Here is a 14,600-nt window from a genome sequence, read left to right as displayed (position 1 = left end):
GGGGAGAGGTACAACTGAAGGTTCACTTAGGGCATCTAATACCTTTGATCTGGCTCTGATTAAAAATACAATAAATGGGTCCTTTATAAATTATAGTTTTTTTACTGGCTAATCCAATTACAGGATATCTACCCTTCATAATCTCCTCTCCACCTGACCATGCTATCCAGCAAAACAACTTTAAACTAAACTAAACTAAACCTTAGGTTTGTATACCGCATCATCTCTACATTCGCAAAGCTCGACACAGTTAATAGGAGTTAGGTTAGAAAGGAACTCCAGAGGAGGGAAGGATGAACAGGAAATTTAGAGGACTAGAATAATCAGAGAGGGAGGAAGAGTTAGCTCTGGAACCTCTGTCCAAGGAGACTCAGTCCCCCAGTTGAACATCTATGCTGTGTACATACACATGTCACATGGTCTCATGTCAAGGCCATTCATCTTCATTATAAGCAAAGGCTCCCCATTGGCTCTATATGAGAAATTCCACTGGCTGGCCAGAGTCCCTCATTCAGTCAGACATAGGAGAAAAAAAAAAAAAAATCTAATCATAGCAGGATAATCAACCCAAAACTGTACCCCTTCCTCTCTAGCCATTGTGGTTTCTGTTGCTAAAAACTTCCGTTTCATGTTCTGTGGCATGCACATAGCCATCACCTGGGTAACTGGGCCCAAACAAGATCAAGAGATAAGTATTTCCTTTTTCTCTGATATCATCTGAAGCTACCAAAAGGAGATGAAACACACAACTAAAAACACCAACCGTCTGTCAGCCAAGAGTGCAATGCTGACTCAGGGAGAAATTAAAATAGGTTTCTTCTTACCTCAAACCGAGCTGGAGGCTTACACCTGAAGGATATCCAGCAAACACTTTTAGTTACATAGATCTCGGATACTAAATTAAACCATCAGTTGTGCTATTGAGAAGAAGTTTTGTGCATAGAGAAGCAAAATGTAAAATAGAGAAGCCAGGGTTTAACTGCTACTTCTTCCACACTGTGACTTTCCTCAGGGAAATTTTACACATACTTTACTCTGAGCTCAGATTTGCAAAACAGAGAAACATGATGTGCCCATCCACAGTAACCATTATCTCTTTCTCTCTCTGAGAGATCCCACGTGCCTATCCCAGGCCCTCTTGAATTCACACACAGTCTCTGTCTCCACCACCTCTTCCTGGAGACTGTTCCATGCAACTACCACTCTTTCTGTAAAATAGTATTTCCTTATATTACTCCAGATCCTATCACCTCTTAACTTCATCCTATCATTACAGAATTTCCTTTCAAATGAAAGAGACTCGACTCATGTGCATTTACATTACATAGGTATTTAAACATCTCTATCATATCTCCCCTCTCCTGCCTTTCCTCCAAAGTATACAGATTGAAATTTTAAGTCTGTCCCCATACACCTTATGTTGAAGACCACACACCATTTTAGTAGACTTCCTCAGGACCAACTCCATCCTTTTTATATCTTTTTGAAGGTGCTTTCTCCAGAATTATACACAATACTAGTGTTTAAGCCCGTTACATTAACGGGTGCTAGAATAGATGTGTAAGACTTTTAGCACAATGGGTCGCTGAGGCGTTTCTTTCTTTCTTACTTTTGTTTTTTATCTCTCTCCTTGCCCCCTTTTCTTTCTGTCTCTGTCCCCCTGTATGTCTCTGTCTCTTCCCTGGCCCCCTGTCTTACTGTCTCTCTCCCTGGCTGTCTGTCAGTCTTTCTTTGTTTCTGTATCTTCTCCCTTCGCGAGTGTGGGGCAGTTGTAGGTGCGCATGCGCACTCCTTCCAGTCACGGACATATGGAACACACAGGTAGGAGTGTGCATACGCCGCTTAGGGTTTTATTATCTAGTCATTAAGCCTGTTACATTAATGGGTGCTAGAATATGTCTGTCTGTCTGCCTCCCGCTGACTCTCTCTCTCTCCCTGGCCCCCTTTCTCTGTCTGTCTTTCTGTCCCTCTCCCTGCCCCTGTGTCTTTCTTTCTTTCTGTCTCCCTCCCTCCCGCTGTCTGTCTTGTCATTTTTTCCCCGTTTCCCTGTGCAGCAGCATTTCCATCCCACTTCCCTATGCAGCAGCAACAGCATTTCCCTCCTATCCCCCCCCTTTCCTGTGCAGAAGCAGCAGCGGTATTTCCCCCACCCCCCTTTCCCTTCTCTTAATGCGATCTGGCCTGCTCTGTTTGGCCCCTCCCCCTTCTTTTACTGCGTTGTCCTGCTCGATCTGGCCTGCTCCTGACCCTCCCATCCGACCCTCCCACCGCCGACAAACCTCCCGGCTCCAGCCGCGTAGGCAGCACTTTAAACACGCTGCTTCGCGGCCTTCTACTGCCGATTTCCTCTCCCGCGTCTGTCTCCGATGATGTCATCAGAGATGCGGCAGAGGAAATCGGCAGTAGAAGGGCGCGAAGCAGCGTGTTTAAAGTGCAGCCTACGCTGCCGGAGCCGGGAGGTTCGTGGAGGGTCAACGGGCGGAGCGGGGCTGCTCTCCACCACTCAGTTGCTGCCTCTGGAATGCAAACAGGAGAGCTGATATTGAGCAAATTAATTTTAGTTTGTAAAAGCACTTTTGTACGACTGTACTGATTTATGTATTATTATTATTATTTATTCAATTTTCTATACCGTTTTCCTAAGGGAGCTCAGAACAATTTACATGAATTTATTCAGGTACTCAAGCATTTTCCCCTGTCTGTCCTGGCGGGCTCACAATCTACCTAATGTACCTTGGGCAATGGAGGAATTAAGTGACTTGCCCAGGGTCACAAGGAGCAGCGTGGGTTTGAACCCAGAACCTCAGGGTGCTGAGGTTGTAGCTTTAACCACTGCGCCACATTCGGAAGGAAAGTCTATTATCAAGGATTACTCCAAGAAGCTTTACAGTGGTGTCCATCTTGATAGGGGTAGATCTTATACAGATTGAGGCCGTTAAACTTTCCTTTCATTACTTGGAAAGCACACACACACAAATCAATTAATCCAAGAAAAGAGAAAAAAAGAGGTTTTCATAAGAACCCAACTGAAAGATGCCGACCATGCATTTAAGGGATAATTTGCAAAAAGTAAAATCAAGGCTGGAAACTACCTTCCCCCTTCTTGGGGCAAAGTACCCCCACCGCAAAAGCAGAAGGAGGACACAGCCAGCAGCTAAAACAATGATTTTACTACTTGAACCCCTCATTTCAAAGAAAACCTTATGTGGAGTTTTTCTTTGAAACTATTTTTTACAGACTTGTGGTTAGTTCCCATGGTGTTTAAAAATTACTGCTCAAGATTTAACTTGATGCGGCAGCTACATATTAACTTGATTACATCTGCAGCTTTTACATAGGTTTCTTGCACACGAGAGGAACATGCAATTTGATATCAAGATCAATTTTCAAAGTGATGTATGTTGCTAAAAATTGTCATCACCAGTCATGTATTTACACTTCTCCCTCCGTATTCGCGGTTTCAGCAATCGCGGTTTCGATTATTCACGGTTTTTAGCTTGCTGGCTCCTCCCCCCCAAATTACATCAGCTTGCATAGAGAAATTGCTGATTCTAAGCGTGTAAAGAGAAAATCGCTGATTCCCAGCACTTTCTTCACCGAGTTTTGCCTCTCCTTCAGGAACCGGCCAGGTCTCCCACCATGTTATTTGCGGTTTCACCATATTCACGATGGTTTTTAATAGAAAACAGTGAATAACATATGAAAAAGTTATTCACGGTTTTTCTGTATTTTCTGTTAATCCCCTATCACAACGAATACAGAGGGAGAAGTGTAGTTCCGCCTTTTCCCACCCCATTGTTGCTTTTCCACTCACCAGCAGCCAAGCTCGCTGTCTTTCCTGAGATTTGCCCTTTAACTTGGGACTAATCACATTCTTCAGCTCTGGGATCAAATCTTCCATCACCAGATTGCTCAAAATCTGCATAAAACAGAAAATTCCATTATTTATTTATCCCTTTGCTCTCACTCACCTCTCTTGCCACAGGAATGCTCTGTCAGCGCAGAGGCAGCTACCAATGAGCAATGTGAGAGACCTAACTGAGCAAAGCCAATCAGGCTTCTTCCTGACTCAGCCTGCAGGGCACATCTGGGATCTCTACTTATAAAGTAGCCCAGCTATTTCCTGCAATGCACATAGGGACGGGAAACTCCATACCATATAAGCCTGTCCCCAACTCCATCTTCCAATGCTGAATGTACTTAGGACCTGCAACAGTGAGCCAGGTGCCCTAACACATGACAACACATGCTCCTGGCTTGCTGTTTCTGGTTGTAAGGTTTTCACTGAACTAAAGAGCACCTTGTATTATTTTTGACACAATGTATCTGAGCAAATGAGTCACGTAACTAAGGAGTTACACAGCTTCATTGCTCCAAGGTCAAATTGCACCCCTTAAGTCAATTAAAGGTACATTTGGACCAACTGGGGTTAAGAGAGAAAAACATATACAGTGGTGCCTCACACAACGAACTTAATTCGTTCCAGGAGCAAGTTTGTTATGCGAAAAGTTCGTTATGTGAAACGCGTTTTCCCATAACAATACATGTTAAAAAAAATAATTCGTTCTGTAGCATAAAATATGCTAAGGTGACATAAAAAAAGATAAATTTTTGGTTACTATTTTTATTTAGATACATCTAAAAACATAATTGTTTTTTAAAACAACACACATTTTTTAAATTTAAAGACAGACTAAGTAGAGTCTAATTTTACAGTGAGAGAGGGCAGAGTCTCAGCGGCAAAAACTGGGACTTAACTGTTCATTTTTTTTTTTTTTCTACCATGTTTCCCCGATGATAAGGCAGGGCCATCAAATAAGACAGCCCCCCCTTTTTAGAAAAAAATGTAAAATAAGGCACCCCCCCCCCCCCGCAAATAAGCCACCCACCGATACCTGCGCTTACCCGAATCGGGTGGTACGGTGGGTGACTCCGTGTGGTCCCTGGCACCCCCGACACGATCGGGGCAAGAGGGAGCTCAAGCCCTCTTGCCCCCCCGACTCCCCGACACGATCGGGGCAAGAGGGAGCTCAAGCCCTCTTGCCCCCCCGACTCCCCGACACGATCGGGGCAAAAGGGAGCTCAAGCCCTCTTGCCCCCCCGACTCCCCGACACGATCGGGGCAAAAGGGAGCCCAAGCCCTCTTGCCCCGCCGATTCCCCAACTCCCCGACACGATCGGGGCAAAAGGGAGCCCAAGCCCTCCTGGCCACGGCGACCCCCTAACCCCACCCTGCACTACATTACGGGCAGGAGGGATCCCAGGCCCTCCTGCCCTCGACGCAAACCCCCCCTCCCCCCAACGACCGCCCCCCCCAAGAACCTCCGACCGCCCCCCCAGCCGACCCGCGACCCCCCTGGCCGACCCCCACGACACCCCCAACCCCCTTCCCCGTACCTTTCTGTAGTTGGCCGGACAGACGGGAGCCAAACCCGCCTGTCCGGCAGGCAGCCAACGACGGAATGAGGCCGGATTGGCCCATCCGTCCCAAAGCTCCGCCTACTGGTGGGGCCTAAGGCGCCTGGGCCAATCAGAATAGGCCCGGGAGCCTTAGGTCCCTCCTGGGGGCAGGGCCTGAGGCACATGGGCCCAACCCGACCATGTGCCTCAGGCCCTGCCCCCAGGAGGGACCTAAGGCTCCCGGGCCTATTCTGATTGGCCCAGGCGCCTTAGGCCCCACCAGTAGGCGGAGCTTTGGGACGGATGGGCCAATCCGGCCTCATTCCGTCGTTAGCTGCCTGCCGGACAGGCGGGTTTGGCTCCCGTCGGACAGGCGGGTTTGGCTCCCGTCTGTCCGGCCAACTACAGAAAGGTACGGGGAAGGGGGTTGGGGGTGTCGTGGGGGTCGGCCAGGGGGGTCGCGGGTCGGCTGGGGGGGCGGTCGGAGGTTCTTGGGGGGGGGCGGTCGTTGGGGGGAGGGGGGGTTTGCGTCGAGGGCAGGAGGGCCTGGGATCCCTCCTGCCCGTAATGTAGTGCAGGGTGGGGTTAGGGGGTCGCCGTGGCCAGGAGGACTTGGGCTCCCTCCTGGCCCGATATTGTCGGGGAGTTGGGGAATCGGCGGGGCAAGAGGGCTTGGGCTCCTTTTTGCCCCGATCGTGTCGGGGAGTCGGGGGGGCAAGAGGGAGCCAGGCGGAGAGAGGGCAGTTAAGCGCAGTGCCTGCGCGGAAGGATGCAGCTCGGGCGACTTCGTTGTGTGAAACGAAGTTCGTTGTAGGGAGCAAGACATAAAGTTCGTTGTGCGCAGCGTTCGCTGTGCGAGGCGTTCGTTATGCGAGGCACCACTGTACTTTAACTAAAAAAAAAAAAAAAAAAAAGGTACATGCACTGATTTGCACTAGATCAGCTGTCCACAAAAAAAGCAGATGCAAAATATGCAGGTAGCAAGCAATGTGATCTACATGGACTACTTTCACTTGCCCCTTTTGACTGCCAGTTTTTGCATGCTCAGCTCATGCTACTGTTTTTCTTGAAAAGGAGGGCACCCCAGTCTCCACATATCCCCATTCTCACCTGGACTTCATTACCACACAGCATGTCCCAGGTCCCATACTGATCCTTTGACTGGCGATACATCCTGACAGCATCTGTGAAAGCTGGAGCCTCCACTGTGGAATCCTCCGAAATCCCTGAAGGAAACAACTGTGTGTGAGAAATTTCTCCTTAAAAACTCCATTCATACGTAAGTAAGTCTTCCAGCCGAGCAGGAACTTTCCCTAGCCTTACTCAAAGCCATTTATATTGGGAAGCTAGGAGCTTAAGAGTAATGTGGGATGAGCTGAAATTCACACTCTCTGGGTAGTTTCCTGAATAGAGATATATAGTAATGCCTTCCTGGCCTAGGCACTTTAGCAATGTTACTCTGGCTTAGGAAGACTGCATAGCTTCCTACAACACCCCAGTCAAGTATGCCCTGGCATCAGTCTGTAGTTGTTCCTATGATGTGTGGAATGAACTTCCTTCCTCCTAACCTACAAAGAATCAAACATGCTCACTTTTCTAAATAGCAACTCATCTTCAGTCCCATCTGTAAGGCTTCTGAAACCCATTTCCTGGTTCAAATCTGTAATGTGAAAATTGCCACTGTACGGTTACCAGATGGTTGCTGGTGACTGCAGATAAATCAGCCACTCCTGATTTCATACTCTTATCCCACTGCACAGAAACATACGGAAATTCAAACTACAAATCCCATGAGACCAAAACACCACCATGTAAGCCAGTCCCTGGCTTGGACTCATCTGGTAGCAATATGTTGCTGCCTTCTCCACACAACATGAGCAACCCACTCTCTGCCCCATATATCATTTTACTTATTAATAAAAGGAGAATTCTTCCGACGCCAAAGTCAAAACCATTTTCAAAATATCAAAGAATTTTAAAAAGAAATTGCAAGAGCAAATTCTATTTTCCAAAACATAGGTTTAAGGAATGGAAAACAAAGATAAAAATGTTATAATGCCTTTGTATCTCTCTCTATGGTGTGGCCGCACTTCAAATACTGTGTGCAATTCTGGTCACATCTTTAAAAAGATATATCAGAGTTATAAAAATTACAGAGAAGGGTGACAAAAATGATAAAAGGGATGAGACAACTTCCCTATGAGGAAAGGCAAAAGCAGCTACGGCTCTTCAGCTTGGAGAAGAGACAGCTCAGGGGCGATATGATAGAGGTCTTTAATATACAAAATAGAGTAGAAAGGGTAGATATGAATCGCTTGCTTACTCTTTCCAAAAATACTAGGACTAGGGGGCGTGCAATGAAGCTACTAAGTAGTAGATTTAAAACAAACCGCAGAAAGCACAGTTACTTACCGTAACAGGTGTTATCCAGGGACAGCAGGCAGATATTCTTAACGTATGGGTGACGTCACCGACGGAGCCCCGGTACGGACATTTTTCACTAGAAAGTTCTAATTGGCCGCACCGCGCATGCGCGTGCCTTCCCGCCCGACGGAGGAGTGCGTGGACCCCAGTTAAGATAAGCCAGCTAAGAAGCCAACCCGGGGAGGTGGGTGGGTCGTAAGAATATCTGCCTGCTGTCCCTGGATAACACCTGTTACGGTAAGTAACTGTGCTTTATCCCAGGACAAGCAGGCAGCATATTCTTAACGTATGGGTGACCTCCAAGCTAACAGAGAGGGAGGAGGGATGGTTGGCCATTAGGAAAATAAATTGTGTAATACAGATTGGCCGAAGTGCCCATCCCGTCTGGAGAAAGTATCCAGACAGTAGTGAGTAGTGAACGTGTGAACTGAGGACCAAGTGGCAGCCTTGCAGATTTCCTCGATGGGCGTGGAACGGAGGAAAGCCACAGAAGCAGCCATAGCTCTGACCCTGTGGGCCGTGACAGCACCTTCCAGTGAGAGACCGGCCCGAGCATAACAGAACGCAATGCAGGCAGCAAGCCAGTTGGAAAGCGTCCGTTTGGAGACAGGGCGACCTAGACGGTTAGGGTCAAAGGACAAAAGGAGCTGAGGAGAGGAGCGGTGAGCCCTGGTACGGTCAAGGTAGTAAGCAAGGGCACGCTTACAGTCCAGCGTGTGCAATGCCTGTTCCCCAGGATGAGAATGGGGCTTAGGGAAAAAGACAGGCAACACAATGGACTGGTTGAGGTGAAATTCCGAGACCACCTTGGGAAGGAATTTAGGATGGGTACGCAGAACCACCTTGTCATGGTGAAAAACAGTGAAAGGTGGGTCGGCAACCAGTGCATGCAGCTCACTAACCCTCCTGGCAGAGGTGATGGCGATGAGGAAAAGCACCTTCCATGTAAGAAATTTGAGCGAAGTTGTGGCAAGAGGCTCAAAAGGAGGTTTCATGAGGGCTGATAAAACCACATTCAGGTCCCAGACGACTGGAGGAGGCTTCAGAGGTGGTTTGACATTGAAGAGGCCTCTCATGAACCGGGAAACCAGGGGATGAGCCGTGAGAGGTTTTCCGAGGATAGGCTCATGAAACGCAGTGATGGCACTGAGGTGGACTCTGATTGAGGTAGACTTGAGGCCAGCGTCGGACAGGGAGAGCAAATAGTCCAGTACGGTTTCCACCGCCAATGAGGTGGGATCGTGATGATGAAGCAGACACCAAGAGGAGAACCGGGTCCACTTTTGATGGTAACATTGGAGGGTGGCCGGTTTCCTGGAGGCATCCAGAATACGACGGACAGGCTGAGATAGATTCTCAGGAGAGGTCAGCCCGAGAGAAACCAAGCTGTCAGGTGGAGCGAGGACAGGTTGGGATGTAGTAGAGACGGATGCTGCTGCGTAAGTAGAGTAGGAAACACAGGAAGAGGAATGGGCTCCCTGGAGCTGAGCTGGAGCAGGAGGGAGAACCAGTGTTGGCGAGGCCACCGAGGGGCGATGAGAATCATGGTGGCTCTGTCCCTGCGGAGTTTGAATAGCGTCCGCAACATCAGAGGCAGCGGAGGAAAGGCATAGAGGAACCGATCCGACCAGTCGAGCAGGAAGGCATCTGGGGTCGAGAGTAGAGTCTGGAGCAGAACTGGGGCAGCAGATGGTTGTGAGGAGCTGCAAAGAGGTCCACCTGAGGAGTGCCCCACTGAGCAAAGATGGAGCGGAGTGTGGGAGGATCCAGAGTCCACTCGTGAGGTTGAAGGATGCGGCTGAGATTGTCGGCCAGGGAGTTCTGTTCGCCCTGGATATAGACAGCCTTGAGGAAGAGACTGCGGGCCATGGCCCAGGTCCAGTTGCGGATGGCCTCCTGACAGAGGAGGGGAGAACCGGTGCCGCCTTGCTTGTTTATGTAGTACATGGCGACTTGGTTGTCTGTGCACAGGAGAAGAACCTGAGGGTAGAAAAGGTGATGGAAGGCCTTGAGGGCATAGAACATGGCCCAGAGTTCCAGGAAATTGATGTGATGTTGACGCTCCTGAGGGGTCCAGAGTGCCTGAGTGCGAAGTTCTCCCAGGTGAGCTCCCCATGCATAGGGGGAGGCATCTGTGGTTATGATCATAGAGTGAGGGGGTAGATGAAAGAGTAGACCCCTGGAAAGATTGGATGAGTTCAACCACCATTGAAGAGATTGCTGAAGAGACGATGTCACAGAGATGGGATGAGAAATAGGATCCGTGGTCTGTGACCATTGGTTAGCTAGAGTCCATTGAGGTGTCCTGAGGTGGAGTCGCGCCAGAGGATGCACATGGACCGTCGAGGCCATGTGGCCCAGGAGGACCATCATCTGCCGAGCTGGAATGGAGTGATGAAGAAGCACCTGAAGGCAGAGGTGGAGCAGGGTCCGTTGGCGGTCGGAGGGGAGAAACGCCCTCATGAGAGTGGTGTCGAGAACGGCTCCAATGAACTGAAGTCGCTGTGTGGGAAGTAGATGCGACTTGGGGTAGTTGATCTCGAACCCCAGGAGATGGTGGAAGGAGATGGTGTACTGAGTGGCTTGCAGCACAAGTGGAGACGTAGGTGCTTTTACCAACCAATCGTCCAAGTAGGGGAACACCTGGAGGTTGTGAGACCTGAGAAAGGCCGCCACCACAATAAGGCACTTGGTGAACACCCTGGGCGATGATGCGAGGCCAAAGGGTAACACTTTGTACTGATAGTGGCAGTGCTGTATCTGAAATCGGAGGTAGCGACGTGAATTCAGATGGATTGGAATGCGAGTGTAGGCCTCTTTGAGGTCCAGGGAACATAGCCAGTCGTGTTGAGAGAGAAGAGGATAAAGCGTGGCCAGGGAGAGCATTCTGAACTTTTCCTTGACCAGACACTTGTTGAGGTCCCGGAGATCGAGGATGGGACGAAGGTCTCCTGTCTTCTTGGGAACCAGGAAGTAGCGGGAGTAGAATCCCTGACCCCTCTGGTCTGTGGGAACCTCTTCGATGGCATTGAGAAGAAGGAGGGATTGGACCTCCCTTAGGAGGAGAAGGGACTGGGAGGAGTGGGATGCAGACTCTATTGGAGGGTTGTCTGGTGGAAGAGTCTGGAAGTTGAGAGAGTAGCCGTGGCGGATGATGTTGAGGACCCACAGGTCTGATGTAATGACCTTCCAACGGTTGAGGAAGAGTTGGAGACGTCCTCCGATTGGCTGAGGAAGAGGTAATGATGGTGGAAGACTGGCTATGCTCTGGAGAAAGGAGTCAAAAGGGCTGAGACGGTTTGGACGGAGGAAGAGGCTTGGCAGGTTGGTGAGATTGAGAGCGAGCCTGAGTGTGTTGTTGTTGACGAGGCTTGCGAGACTGCTGCTGGGGCGGGTTGAGAGGCCTGGCCGAGAACCTGCGCTGGTAAGAGGACTGTGGTCTATAAGGACGAGCAGGTGGAGCCTTCTTTTTAGGTTTTACCAGAGTGTCCCATCTGGTCTCGTGTGCTGAGAGCTTCTGGGTGGTTGAATCCAGGGACTCCCCAAAAAGTTCGTCCCCAAGATAGGGTGCGTTAGCGAGGCAGTCTTGGTGGTTGATGTCAAGATCAGATACCCTCAACCAGGCCAGACGCCGCATGGCAACAGCTATGGCAGACGCTTGGGAGGTCAGCTCAAATGAATCATAAATAGAGCGCACCATGAATTTCCGCAGTTGAAGGAGGCTGGAAATTTGTTGTTGAAAGAGTGGAACTTTGCGTTCAGGGATGTATTTTTGTAGGGCGGATAGTTGTTGCACGAGATGCTTCATATAAAATGAGAAGTGAAATGTGTAATTATTCGCCCTGTTGGCTAGCATTGCATTTTGATAAAGGCGTTTGCCAAACTTATCCATCGTTTTGCCTTCTCTGCCAGGAGGGGTGGAGGCATAAACACTGGAGCCCTGAGTTTTCTTTAATGTAGACTCAACTAGGAGAGACTCATGGGGCAATTGAGGTTTGTCAAAACCCGGAATTGGGATGACCCTGTATAGGCTGTCAAGTTTACGAGGAGCTCCGGGGACAGTGAGTGGATTTTCCCAATTTTTATAAAAAGTTTCCCGCAGTATGTCATGGACAGGTAACTTGAGGAACTCTTTGGGAGGTTGTTCAAAGTCTAAGGCATCCAGAAAGGCCTGGGACTTTTTGGAGTCGGACTCTAAAGGAATAGAAAGAGCCGCCGACATTTCCCTGAGAAATTTGGTGAAAGAGGATTGCTCAGGCTTGGAAGCGGCATCGGTCACTGAGGGTTCCTCGTCTGTGGATGATGCGTCCTCCTCGGTACCGGGTGGGGATTCTTCCCATAAGTCCAGGTCCCTGATATCAGTGTGCGCACGCCGAGATGTCGGGGTGGAAGGCTCGGTGTGACGGGTCTTAGAAAGAGATTTGCCAGAGCGCATTGAGACAGTACCGGGAGAGGAAGACCGGTGCTGATCCCGGTCCCGGGAAGAGCGGTGCCGTTCTGGGTCCCGGGGAGACCGGTGCCCTTCCTGGTCCCGAGGAGGATCGACCTCAGAGCGGGTCCGTACCATAGGATGAGAACAGGGTGGTTCAGCCGAGAGGACTGGCATGGAAGTGTTGAGTGGCACCGAGGGGGTGGACACCGGTGGGATGGTGCGAGGCTCGGGCCAATCTGGTACCGAAAGAAGCGGTGCCAAGAGGGTCGGTAACAGGTGCTGGAGTTGTTGCTGCAGCTGTTCCTGCAATTTGTCATGGAGTATGGCCGCGATGCGGTCATCCAGGGGTGGCACCGGGACCGCTTTTTTCTTTTTCGGTTCCATAGGTGCTGCTCCACGCCCCGGCGATGAGGAGGCCGATGACGAGGCACTCACCGAGATTGGGGCGGAGCGTTTGCGGGGTCGGCGTGAGGCCGGAAGGACCGGCGTCGCCACTGTGGCAGGTGGGCGCTCAAGGGAGGTGGAAGGCTTCTTAGCCAGCTTACCTGGTGCCAGCGACCCCGAGGAAGGATCGGGCGTCGAAGTGGTCGGTGCCGTCTTTTGTGGTACCATCGACATCGCGGCAGGTTCCATAGCAGATCCGGTACCGAAAAGGATGTTCTGCTGGAGATGCCGATTTTTTAAGGTGCGTTTCTTAAGAGTGGCACAGCGGGTGCAGGTGTCAGCCCGATGCTCAGGACCCAAACACTGTAGGCACCAATTGTGTGGGTCAGTGAGGGAGATCGGGCGTGCACACCGCTGGAACTTCTTAAAGCCCGGTTGAGGGGGCATGAAGGGAAACACGGCCTCCGCAAAATCAAAACCGGAGACCTGTATGGTGACAACAGGCCCTGCTGGGGCCGGTTTCAAAAAAATAGAGAAAATCGAGAGAGATTTTTTTTTTTTTTGAATCGAATAAAAAAGAGAACCCGAATGGGAAAAAGAAAAAACGAGAAAAAAAGCGCGAGCAGGAAGGCAAAAAGGATGTTTTCAACGGCCGTTGAAACCACATGCGTCTTCTTCGCTCCGCGGAAACGAGCCAAGTTTTGTTCAAATCGGTCAAGCCGTTTTTGCGTGATCGCGGCACATACACACACACATACATACATACCTCCGATTTTATATATATAGATTAAATAGTGGATACTGTGGATGGGCCATTTGGCCTTTATCTGCCATCATGTTTCTATGTTTCTATATAGGCAAGAAGACTATCCTAGAATGCATCACTGACCACTGTAGAGAAATAATGCTCCATACTGAAGGAAGGGAGATTACCATAAGACAAGCAAGATAATCCCTGGATAGCAGCTTTAACATGCCAGATGTCTGCATCTTTTCTGATTAAGTTTCTGGTTGTGGAATGCAGGAAATGAGTGGGACATAGCCACAAGTCTGAGGCTCTGCTATGTGCTGTAGGTCAGCCCTGCCAACCCCCTTTGTCTGAAACCAACAAGAGCTAACGCCTTCTTCTTTTCCTCATCCTCCCTTCACCGTGCTCTTTATTTCTCTACTAAGTATGTCCTGCACAAATGAATCAGATGAAGGAGCATATGAGTTGTCCAAACTGATTAAGCTGTGACTGTTTCTAAGCTTAATCATTGTGGATCTTTAACAAGCCAAGATCTAGGGCACAAGTATATCTGTTGGCTGGGACAGGAGGGCTACTATGCCTTGATGCGTTCTTTTTATTTATAATCTTTTACAAGTTGAAAATAGATCACTTGAAAGTAAATAAAATAATCTATTAGAGGTAATAACCAATGTAAAATACAAAACTGAAAACCAAGATTATAGTCCACAATGATGAGGGAGAAGAGATCAATCACTTCCAAGGGAAGTTGGATTTTAAGGAAAAACTATAAAATTACAGAGCTCAGTTGGGTTACTTATATGGCTTGGTTAGCAATTTCAACGGAAGTCTATGGAATTCTTGTAGTCACTTTAGCTTCAAGAAAAAATTGCAACTGATCGGCTTCATAAAAAATATATCTATTAGCTTGATGTGTAATGCAACATTTACAGGGAAAACGTAACTGAAAGGTCGCTCCAAATTCAAAACAGACTGACAATAAGTCAGGAATTTCTAACGTCTGATTTGCGTACACTTAGATACATCAGGGAAAATTGAGATTTTGAGTCCATGAAATTCAACTTTATCAGTCCTATAGAATAGACGGAGCACTGCCTTTTTGTCTTGAAGAAAAACAAAAGTTACCAGTAAAGTGGCTCTAGTCGTAATTTCAACCCGAGATGATTCCAACATACCAGTGAGATCCAAGTCTCCTGGTTGTTCATCCCCTTT

At 48.9% G+C, this 14,600-nt stretch overlaps 1 protein-coding gene across 2 annotated transcripts in view; it reads right to left on the bottom strand.

Annotated features, from left to right (window-relative positions):
- The window catches only part of LOC117367398 (protein Niban 2-like), a 284,588-nt gene that overhangs the window by 43,227 nt on the left and 226,761 nt on the right, over positions 1–14,600 (bottom strand). For both annotated transcript variants that reach the window (XM_033959886.1, XM_033959887.1), the window contains exons 6-7: positions 6,511–6,626; positions 3,815–3,919 (exon numbers count right to left, since the gene is read on the bottom strand). In XM_033959886.1, coding sequence (XP_033815777.1) covers positions 3,815–3,919; positions 6,511–6,626 — 221 coding nt within the window. The remainder of the gene's footprint in view (positions 1–3,814; positions 3,920–6,510; positions 6,627–14,600) is intronic.

This window comes from Geotrypetes seraphini, chromosome 10, assembly GCF_902459505.1.
Source record: "Geotrypetes seraphini chromosome 10, aGeoSer1.1, whole genome shotgun sequence".
In the NCBI taxonomy this organism is placed as follows: domain Eukaryota; kingdom Metazoa; phylum Chordata; class Amphibia; order Gymnophiona; family Dermophiidae; genus Geotrypetes; species Geotrypetes seraphini.
Note: the sequence above shows the minus strand (reverse complement) of the source record. Positions and strands in the feature narration are given on the sequence as shown.